Source organism: Mirounga leonina, unplaced genomic scaffold (assembly GCF_011800145.1).
Source record: "Mirounga leonina isolate KUSES-001 unplaced genomic scaffold, KU_Mleo_1.0 Mir_127, whole genome shotgun sequence".
NCBI classification, from domain to species: domain Eukaryota; kingdom Metazoa; phylum Chordata; class Mammalia; order Carnivora; family Phocidae; genus Mirounga; species Mirounga leonina.
The window spans coordinates 15,132,204-15,143,653 of record NW_023270316.1 but is presented as its reverse complement, the minus strand read 5'-3'; the positions used below and the strand labels follow the sequence as shown (position 1 = coordinate 15,143,653).

Here is an 11,450-nt window from a genome sequence, read left to right as displayed (position 1 = left end):
GAGACCAGCGCTCTTACCAGCTGCACGCTCCTTTCGCCCCCAGTCCCGGCATCCCTAGATCCCCCAGTAGTAAGTATACCAGGGCTGGACGACGTGGTCATCAACGCTCCCTGTGCCAGAGTGGAGCCTGTCCTCTCAGGAGGAAGCCCAGCTCCTGCGGCCTCAGAGCTCTGTGCCTACTCCTCCCAAGCCCAGCACAGACCTGCAGCTTATTCTGAGATGGGACCACCTGGGACTTAGAGACCCCACCCCACGTGGGCAACAGCCCACAACAGTGAGGGAAACCAGAAGCTCAGGCCAAACACGGCCACAAGGGCCAGCCTTTGAGATCTGCCATCTTCAGCTTCTTCAGCACTTGGTAGCAAAGAGAAAGGAGAGAACCAGAGGCCACAAAGGGAGGCCTGCTCCAGGATACGATCTAGCACCAGACTCCAAGGACACGGGTCCCTGCCCACGCCCAACCAGACACCGGACATGGGCCACAGGCATATGCCAAGGCTCCCGGGCTTCCCGACAAGCCGAATCCACAAGCACTCTGCTCTGTGAGGTCAGCAGCCACATCTCGTCAGGAAATCCTGCACCCACCGGCCACCATTTTAAAACCCCAACTTGTCACCCTGTGTATTTCAAACTGAGACTTATCGTGACCGCACAGGAACCCCATCACTGGGTCATGAGTACATGGGTCAAAGCCAGGCTAGGACAGGCTCGGGGTTTCCTGTCCCCTCCCTCACCAGCCCCCCAGTCAGTCCCACTGCTGTGTATCTCCACCCTGCCCGTCACAAGCCACAGCAGTATCTAGGGGCTAACTGGTGCTCCCTATACTTGCCCCCACCCTCTGGCCAACCCACCTTTGTCATCCAGGGGAACTTCAATCTCCCAGGACCATGAGTCACCTGTTGGCTGACAGACTCTTGGTTTTTTCCAGTTACACAGGGTGGGGATCACCTACCGACCCCCTGCCCTTCCCTACAACAGAGCCTTTAACACAGGAGCTGCCCTTCCCACAGACCACCAGCCAGCCCACCCATCTCACGCCCGACAAAACGAACTTAGGACAACTCACCGCCCTTCTCCACCTAAAACCACCTCTTCACAGCAACCCCAACTCCTATCCCAACTGCTCTCATACACTCACAGGGCCACCAGCGTCCCTAAGGCAGTACTAAGGTGCAGAGCCAGCCAGGTGGAGCTGCAGCATCCTTCCAGCAGGCCACAGCCCAGAACAGGTAGAGGCTCACTGGCTCTCACTGGCTGCGCCCGGGAGAACACAGTCTTACTGGACGATCTTGACTGAGGCCCATCGGGCTACTGGAGCTCACTGACCTCATGGCTTTCTGCCTTTGCTCTTCCATTCCACATCACTCCTAGGGTAGCTACAATGTCACGCCACCAAAGCTCCACTTCCAACCAGGAATCCACGCCAATAACCAGGGACAGGAAACCAGAATGGGTGGGGCACGAATCCTCCAGAATTCACGGAGCCAGAGCTCCTCCACAGAGGGGTTTTGGCTCATAGTACGTGTCCTGCTGGAAAGGGGGCAGCCCAGAGAACCATGGGCTCTTGAGAGGTCTGGCCAGCTCCAGCCCAGACACAGGGCCCAGGGTTCTGATTCCCTGGAAGGGGGAAAGGCAATAAATCCTTCACGGGAAGACACTTATCAGACTTGGCTTGGTCAAGTTAGGTGTTATTTGCTGAAAACCTAAGTTATTCTGGGCTCTGCCCAAATTTATTTCCTCCAAATCAGAGGGCACATATTCCTTGAGGTTGTAGAGTCTTCTCTGGGTCAAGGATCACTCTTAGCATTTATAACATTTACTGAGCACCAACAGTATCCTAACAGAGCATAAAACTTCTCAGCACCATCCTCCCGCAATTCAGGAGAAGAAAAACAGTAATGCCCCCGAGGTCCACTTATGAATGTGCCCATTCTGAAGATGAATATAACTGCTGAGCTACGTGCATCATGTTTCCTAGATGTGCTTTATCCTCAGACATTAAATCACTTGCCTCTGTCCCCAGCAGTGCTGCCCACCTCAGTACCCACCCACACATGCGGAAAAACAACACACCGCACATAAAAGCTTTTACCTCAATGAGCGTAAAAATTCCCAAAACTAAGTAGGATTTCCAGTAACACTTTATGATTGCTTGTGTTAAAGAAGGCTTCCGAGCGTCTTTCTCGGCTCTTGAAACTTCTTTATCCCAGTACCTGCAAGGAGAAAAACCAAGCGCGGTGAGAAACAGCACGGCCAAGCACACTCAGAAGCACAGATGACTGCCCCCCCCCCGGGGGGGGGGGCGGTGCTGCTTCCTCAGCTCTGGCCAATTGTTCACAGGGCCCCTGGGCGGAATCTGAAGCACCAGAAAAAACATGCCTTGAGGGGAAAAGTTCCAGTCTCAGGAAACAAGTCCCGGCCACCGATGGCTGCAATGAGAGCACCGGGAGCGGGCCAGGAAGGCAGACAGGCGCACGGACAACCTCCTCCGGCGAGACCATCTCTGGGGACAGAGCTTGGCATCCAGAGCCTTTGCTGCTGGCAACCTCCACTCCACAGAAGCACAGGAAACAGGTTTTGCCCCAGCCACCAAAGTAGGCTAAGCCCGGGGACAGCCTAAGGGGAGGGCATCGCACAAATGAGGGAAGGAGGCTCCAGAGGGGCCTAGGGGAAGGCAAAACCCATGTGAAGTCCCAAACCACGAAGACACACACAGAAATTCTCACTCCTCCTTACCCTTCTCATTCCCGCCTGTGCCTTACCCTTGCAACTCTTCTCCCAGATGCCTCGAGCGATCTTCTGGAAGCACCGAATACATATCATCTTCTTCTAATCTCCGTTTGTGACCAATTTTAAACAAGGGGTTCAGCCACCTGTTAAAAGTCAAGAGAAAAGGAGGGCGCCTGGGTGGCTCAGTCGGTTGAACGACTGCCTTCGGCTCAGGTCATGATCCCAGGGTCCCGGGATCGAGCCCCGCATCGGGCTCCCGGCTCGGCGGGGAGCCTGCTTCTCCCTCTGACCCTCCCCCCTCTCATGCTGTTTCTCTCTCGCTCGCTCTCTAATAAATAAATAAATAAAATCTTTAAAAAAAAAAGTCAAGAGAAAAGGAAAGTAATACACATCCAAATTACACATCTGTCTAATTAGAATCCTACATTCATGGGTTTAAAAAAAAAAAAAAGCCTAAAAGACAAAATACCATACGATTTCACTTATATATGGAATCTAAAAACAATGAACAAACAAAAAGCGGAAACAGACCCATAAATACAGAGAACAAACTGATGTTGCCGGAGGGGAGGGGAAGGGGGAGGGGGTGTGCAAAAAGCGGGGTCAGGGGTGCAGGCTTCCAGTTATGGAACACGAGTAAGGCACAGGGATGAAAGGCATAGAGTCGTGTGTGGTGTGTGGTGACAGATGTCGGCCACACTTGGGGTGGACACAGCATAACCCACTGAGTCATCGAAGGGCAACACTGCACAGCTGAAACTAATGTGACCCTGTGGGACAACTATACTTCAATTTTTTGAAAGTCTACATTAGAGATATTGGGGGGAATAAATATGTGCTTACACACACACACACACACACACACACTCTCTCTCACACAGCTCTACCCACCGAGAGACCCCAGAAGCAGGGACATACCAGTAGTAAAAAGTATTCTAGGGCCCAGATCTTGGGGTTTTTTACCATACATTGTTACAAAAATTGTTTTTCTTATGAGGAGAACTTTTAAGAGCTAGTCTCTTAGCAACTTCCAAATATGCAATACAGAATTATTAACTATAGTCGCCATGCCTTCCATGACCTCCCCGGGACTTACTTATTTTATAACTAGAAGTTTGTACCATTCCGTCTCCCTCACCCAGATCTGGGTATTTTCATATCTTTCTTCCCTAAAAGGAACCAGGTCTCCTAGAGGAAATGTCTGATTTCAAGGTTGGGGCGGTTTATAAAAGCACCCGACAATTAGCTTTCCTAATTGTAATTTAAATGCCTGACATTAAGCTTCTGATTGCTGAGGCATCCACTTCAAAGTCCTCCATCTCCAACGAAGACATTGCCAGCCACACCAGATAAAGAGCCAGGGGGTCCCTCTTCTTTTAGAACACTCAGGTTGACCTAGATAACTGACCATTTGACCACTGGCTTTTCCATTCCTGTGCTTTAATTCCCTCTCATGTTTTAAATTCACCAATAAAGAGTGAACTCACGAAACCCCAGGCACCCCACCCGCAACCTCTATAAAGGCAGAACCCCAGATCCAGATGTGTGCCCAGCAACCACAAGAATCACAAGGGCTGGTCTGGCCACAGCACTGGCTGCAAAAGCGAAATGCCTATGGGGTCGCATATGGAGTACGGCCCGGGCGAGCAGAGTCCACATCATTCCTAGCAACGGCACCTCTTCCATAAGCTGACACCAACGCAGAACAGGCAGAGAAAAGTACAAGATGGGCCTGGAACATCTCACACCATACAATAAGGAAGCGCTCAAGGAATCACGAGGATGTGCCCCAAGGCCAGAGGAGACAGCTTGAAGGGCTCTCACCAGACAAATCTGGGATACTCCAGCATCAAATAAATAGCCATGAGTCACACCATTAAGTAACAGAAGAATCCATGAATCCTTACTGCCACATAAACGGGAGAGAAGGAAAATTCTGAAATGCAAACAAATACAGAAGGAACCATGGAGTTAGGGATTGACCGATGAAGTTAAAACTCATGGTGAAAAGTGTGATGTGGAGCACAGTATTTATATAATTTCAAATGAGCTCTACAAGTTACTAATTATGAAAAGAAAACAGCTGTACAGAAGATCTAAAGAGCCCTATACAGATCCATTATACGTTACGTAAATGACAATAATTGACGCAGAGCCAGCCTAACCATGAACACCATTTCACTGATTTTGCCAGTAAGGACATTTCAGAGGCCAGACAACAACCTGGGAAAGTAGAGATCCTATTTCTCTTATTGACAGCTTTATCCCTAGCACAATACTGGGTACAGAAGAGCGGCTCAAGAATTTTTTTGTTGTTGAATAAATGAATTCTGTGAATCACAAAGGAAGCAAAGAGAGAAACTGAGCTTCAGATTTTGCTAATCCTGGTAGCTTGGGACCTCTAAAGAACCCCAGTCCGGGAGGTGGAAGGCTGGGCTCTAGTCCCAGCAACAGTACTGGGGACCCCACGGTCCTGGACCGCTCCCCGCTCCAAGTTCAGCACCTCTATGACTGTTTGCCGGTCTTCCAATATCTCTCCGTCTCAATTTCCTTCCCAGACAAAAGCATAAATCCGTGTGAGCTTTACCACCAAACAGGTTTGAACCGTACGGGGCCACCCTTATTGTGCAGGTATCCCTGTGGAAAATGCAGAGGCAATTAGCAATGCAGCTTACCCAGATGAGGACACCCTGCCCTGAAAATTCTGTTTGCAGAGGAAAAGATGCTCATCACTAGAGAAAAGGAAATCAAACCACAGTGAGACAAAACCTCACACATATCAGCATGGCAACCATCAAAAAAATAAATACGTAAGTTCGGTAAGAATGTGGGGAAATTGGAGCCCTTGCATGCAGCCGTTGGGAAATGTAAAATGGTGCCGTCGCAAAGGAAAAATACTATGATTCCACTTACTTGAGGTGCTTAGAGTAGTCTAATAGAGAGAGCAAGCAGAACTGTGGTTGCCAGGGGCCAGGAGGAGAGGGGAAATGGGGATCCGTGCTTAATGAAACACTAATGCAAGATAATGAAAAGGGTCCTGGAGATTGGTTGCTTAACAATGTGAGTGAGCTTACCACCCCTAAACCGTCTATTTATAAATGGTTAAGATGGTAAACTTTATGCTATCTGTATTTTACCACAATTTTTTAAAAGTCAGTGAGAAAAAAATTCTGCTGGATGTGTCATAATTCTCCAGACTGTGCCAACTTTCTGGTTTGGTTGTATGACCTTGAACTAGCCATATGACCTCTCAGTATTGACCTCTGGCAAATGGGGAAAACACCTCCCGAGGCTGCTGAGGGGAGCAGCTGGGGTTGCTTTGAACACTACAAAGACCCACCAAATACCAGCCTTGATGGTGGCATAGCTCTTAGGTAATCACATTCGAGACTTTTTTTTACCCCAGATCTTGATTTAAAGACCTCCCAATCCCCTTCAGTGCCCAAATCCCAGAAAGCCAGGCTGAGCCCCACAGACACCAACAAGGGCCAAAGGTTTTCTTTTCCATCTGATGGTGAGCCTACTTTGTGCCACCAGCTAAGTAAGGAATTGGACGTGGAGACCTGAGTCAACAGACTCTGACTTCCAATGTATCCCTGGGGACATTTAGTCAACAATTCCAAACCACTGCCGAATGAGCCATCTTGCAACCCAGTTCTGCCCCAACAGTCCTTCCCTCCTCAGCTTACTCTCTCCTTCTTACCTCCTGCACAGCACTGAACACAGCAGCGGGATTTCCTCCAGTCCACCGGACTATCAACCCCTCAGGACAACGCGACTCCCATACCACTTGCAATCTCCATGACCAAACGCAGAGCCTGGTACATCATGATGCCTGGGCACAGATATCACAGGAATCCATCCAGTGCAAGGTCAGAACACCCACCGTGCAGGTGAGCTATCCTCAAAATGGGTCATTACCCCAGCTCCCTCTGCTCCCTCTTCCCCCCTCCAAGCTGTGGACCCTGCAGAGGCTTCTGACCTCGACTTTGGAGCTTCCAGGGCTCACGGCTGGACTTCCTGTCTTCCTCCTCTCCTACCAGCTAATCCAACACCTCTTCTTCATCGTGGCCTCATCCCCACCCATCTCCCCGCACCAACGCCAACACCTAGACTCTACAACCATCATGCATGGATTACTGTCCTAATCCCCTTCTATAAAGAAAACTTTTGCCTACAATTCAGTACCAGTGAGAAGAATCACGAGTAAGCTACTACCCCAAGACTGTGAAGGGATTAAAGCACCGCTGGCTGGAACTAGCAAGGAGGAGACAAGCAGCAGGATCTAGTCACTACAACCAGCCCGGCCCCCGCTAGGCCCAGGATTCAATCATCACAAGATCCCCTTCTGAGCCCGAGAGTGCCTGGTACTGCCTCTGCTCTGAACGTCTGGTCATTAGTGCCTGTTCAAATGCTTTCTTCCTTCCAAACTGCTGAAGGACACTTTATCCCCAAAAAGAAAGCTCTTCCTTCCAAGCTGCCACCTACAGTCTGACCCCTGTCCCCAACCCTCCCTCCCAGCCCTCCATGAAGCTCTCGGGAACTGGCTCCCATGAGTGACAAACTCCCCTGTGCCCTACGCTCCGTGCTCTCAGCAGAGCCCTGGCTGGCCCCTGGGGACGCAACTTTCTTGCAGCCTCGAGGTGGCCCTTCAGTTTCCCAATTCTGTTTTCTAGCCCCACGCCCTGCCTGTGCCTCCTAGCTGTCTACACCCCTGGAGCTCCAAAAGCCATGGCACCTGCTATCACTGCTGCATCTAAGACGTTCTCTGTCGGGGCCCCCGGGTGGCTCAGATGGCTAAGCGTCTGCCTTCGGTCAGGTCATGATCTCAGGGTCCTAGGATCGAGTCCCGCATCGGGCTCCTTGCTTAGCAAGGAGCCTGCTTCTCCCTCTGCCTGCCACTCCCCCTGCTTGTACTCTCCCTCTCTCTCTCTCTCTCTCTCTCTCTCTCTGGCAAATAAATAAATAAAATCTTTTAAAAAATAAAATAAAAATAAATAAATAAATAAAACGTTCTCTGTCACTGCCTATCATTCTTCGGGGACTTTAGCGGATCAGGCTTCCCCGAACCCCCAACTCCCTGCATCATTCTAAGTGATCTCCACACCCAACACAAAGGGCACCCCAAACTCCAGCTGCTCACATTCATCTCTTCTTCTGGAACATTCCTGCCTCTCACTCTTCTGAGGAAAACATCAAGGATGGGCTTTCGAACCTCCGCAATGCTCACCGATGGCTGTGAGCCTCTTACTTACTCTGCAAGCCACTGACTAGAGTGCAGCCTTGTGCTTTCTCCAGGGGACAAGTGTCCATCCCCGGCCTTCCAATACCATCCAGCTGCTGACAGCCAGGCCTCTCCCACCAAACGCCGGATTCCTATGGCGAAGTGCCTACTTGTCACCTCCTCCCAGATGCCAAGAGGCAGCCCCCCTAACCTCCACAATGGAGCTCCTGATTTCCCTGCCAAAACTATTCTTCCCCTGCTCTGTAAATGTCAACCTCAAAGAGCCCACCACTCAGACCAGAAACCCAGTCGTCACTGGAAGCCTCCTTTCCCCTCAGCCAACCCATCAACTCGGCCCACAGCTGACCTCCTGACCCCATCCACCTGTTGGAGCCTGTGCTTCCCCCACCAGGTCTCCGTGCTACAACAGCCCGCTAACTGGCCTGCCTGCTCGCACTCTTGGTTTCCCGGTCTTTCTACAGAAAAGTCAGAATGACTTCGTAAAAACACAAGGCCATGCTGTTCTCCTGCAGCAGAATGACACCTAACCTCCCAATGGGGTCCCTCCCAGCTCACCAGCCCCATCTCCAGCCCAGTCCCCCTCGCCCAGTGTTCCAGCATGCCTGCTTGCTGGGGTTCCAAGTTCCTGTTGGCTGGTCCCTTTGCTGAGAACAAATGCTCTTCCCCATTTTCACCCACGATGGCACCTTCTCTCCTCCAGTTCCCAAACTCACGGTCACCTCCACGGCAAGGCCTAGGCTACCTGCTCTTAAAAAACCAAACACACCCTGATTCTCTAATTTATTTCCCTCTTCTTTATTTCCCCCTTTACTACAATCTATTTGTTGAGAGAAAAAAATTCACTTATTTTGTCTCTCTCCCCTTTAGAACAAGAGCTCCAGGAGGGCAGGACACAGTCTTTCTATGGTGTTCCCTGTGCCTGGCACACAGTGGGTCATTCTGAATAAGTGAATGCACAGCTCTCCCCTGGGTAAGAAGCAGGGGCAAAGAACACCCAGACAACCCTCCTTAAGTTCTTATATGAACGGGGAATGTGCAGGTCAGCTGAAGTCAGTAAATCATTCAACAAATGCCCTAGCCCCAATTAAATAAGTCATTTATTGTTAAAAGGATGTATTTTAAAGCACTTCTGGCTGTTGCTAATTATTAGTCATTGGGTTAATTTTCCCTGGAGATTCTGCCAACCTGTCGCTGGAGGCTCGTAAGGTCCAGCCTGGGGACTCCATCAGGGCAGAGCTTGGGGGGACAAGGAGTGGAGGGAGGCAGGGTACTCAGGGTCAAGGAGACCAAGCGCAGGGCCTGGGGTGAGTGACAAATGAGAGGCACACGGATCTCACAGTAAGACCCACACTAGCTCATTTGAACCCCCTTCCCCTTAAAGCAGGAGTTCTTAAGCTCGGCACTCCTGACACTTGGGGCTGATGCTTCTTCGGTGCAGGGGCTGTCCTGTGTATTACAGAATAGCTAGCAGCATCCCCGGACTCTATCCTCAAGATGCCAGTAGCATCTCCCCTCCCCAAGTTGCAACAACCAAAAATGTCTCCAGACACTGCCGGATGCCAAAATCCCCTGGGCCAGAACCACTGTCCTGAGCTTTTTCTCTTTCTGGAAAAGCCATAAAACTTTACTTCAAATGTTCCCAAAGAGTCACCACAGGGCATTGGCAGCAGTCCCTTAGCCACCAAAACAAGGATAATGGTACAAACCCATATCTATATTCATCGGTCCAATTCCCCTCCAGGGGCTCACAGTCCAGGTCCAGTGAGTGAGGGATTTATGTTGAAGAATTACAGTATGACATGACAAGGGTGATCATGAGCCCTACAGAAGATCAATTTCCTGGCTTTTTTCAGGTCACTCACCAGTGACCGATCTCCTGTACAGCATAGATTCTCAAAGTGGGATCCCCAGACCAGCAGCATCAGCGTCCTTGCTGAAAATGCAGACCTTGAGGCGCCACCGCAGACCTCTGACTCAGAAACTCTGGATTGGGGCCAGTACTCTGTACCTTACTGACTCTCCCAGGTGATGCAGACGCAGGCTCAAGTTGGAGACTGTGCCATACAGTATGCTTGGCATGACCATCGGGAGGCTCTCGTCTGGGACTTATACCAAGAGTCCCAACCCTGGCTAAATATCAAAATCCCAATCTCAACCTGGAGAGTTTTGAAACCAAGACTAACAGATGACAAAGCCCCATGCAATGACTGAATAAGAGTAAGCCAAGGGTGCCTGGGTGGCTCAGTTGGTTAAGCGACTGCCTTTGGCTCAGGTCATGATCCTGGAGTCCCCGGATCGAGTCCCGCATCGGGCTCCCTGCTCGGCGGGGAGTCTGCTTCTCCCTCTGACCCTCCCCCCTCTCATGTGCTCTCTCTCTCTCTCATTCTCTCTCTCTCAAATAAGTAGATAAAATCTTTAAAAAAAAAGAGTAAGCCAAGATAGAACGCAACTGGTTGGCCTTTTCCAAAGGCCCCCCAAGCCCTGCCAATTCTGGTCATTGGCCAGGTCCAGGAACCATCTGCACCATGAAGAGTGGAAAGCATATACACCTGGGGACCCTCAAGGAGGTTTGGGAGGGTTGCCAGGAAGAGACCAAGCTTTTGAGTAAAATTCAGGAGAATCAGTTGGAGCCCACTGAGGAGACAAGGCAAGAAAGGAGGATTTTTCAGAAAAACAGAACCAGACATGCAAAGACATACTGCCTAGGAACAGCAGGTTCAAAACTGCATGGGGTTTGGTGTGGTGATGGGGTAACCAAAGGTCTTATATTCCAAATGAACTTTATCCTTTATCCTATAAAAGGGAAACAGTACAAGTTTTCAACCCACTTTGTAGATGAGGGACTTTGGAAGGTAAGGAAACAGTCAGGAATGAGATTTCAAAGAAACATTAAGAAAGGACAATAAGGGGCGCCTGGGTGGTTCAGTCGGTTAAGCATCTACCTTCAACTCAGGTCATGATCCCAGGGTCCTGAGCAGGGAGCCTGCTCCCCCCTCTTCCTCTGCCTGCCGCTCCCCCTGCTTGTGTGTGCTCTCTCTGACAAATAAATAAAATAAAACCTTTTAATAAGAAGGAAGGAAGGAAGGAGGAAGGAAGGAAAAAAAGGCCACATTCCTTCGTGGAAGGAAACTAGATCCAATTTACTCTCCCAGCCTTATTCCCCTCTAGTTAAAACAAATCTCACCTCCCTTTGCTTGGTCCTAACTCTGGGACTGCCACTCCACCATAAAGACAAGTCACATGACCAAAAATCAGAGTTTAAAATTCAATACTCTATTACTAATTTACTCTATCAAAACAAGAACATTGCAACTCAAACCATCCTTTAAAAAAACTTTAATATCCCTATTTAATATCAACTGAAGCATCTATCAAATTTATTCTTAAATTCCTTAAATTGGCATAGCAGTAATATATATTTTAAAATTCTGTATTTTACTTACTAAATATCTAAAAAACTACATCCACAAGGAAC

General features: G+C 49.6%; 1 protein-coding gene across 1 annotated transcript in view; it reads right to left on the bottom strand.

The window, feature by feature from the left end:
- The window catches only part of ABCC4 (ATP binding cassette subfamily C member 4), a 247,301-nt gene that overhangs the window by 208,491 nt on the left and 27,360 nt on the right, over nucleotides 1-11,450 (bottom strand). The window contains exons 2-3 of the mRNA XM_035003178.1: nucleotides 2,763-2,873; nucleotides 2,093-2,213 (exon numbers count right to left, since the gene is read on the bottom strand). Of these exons, the coding sequence (XP_034859069.1) occupies nucleotides 2,093-2,213; nucleotides 2,763-2,873 (232 nt within the window). The remainder of the gene's footprint in view (nucleotides 1-2,092; nucleotides 2,214-2,762; nucleotides 2,874-11,450) is intronic.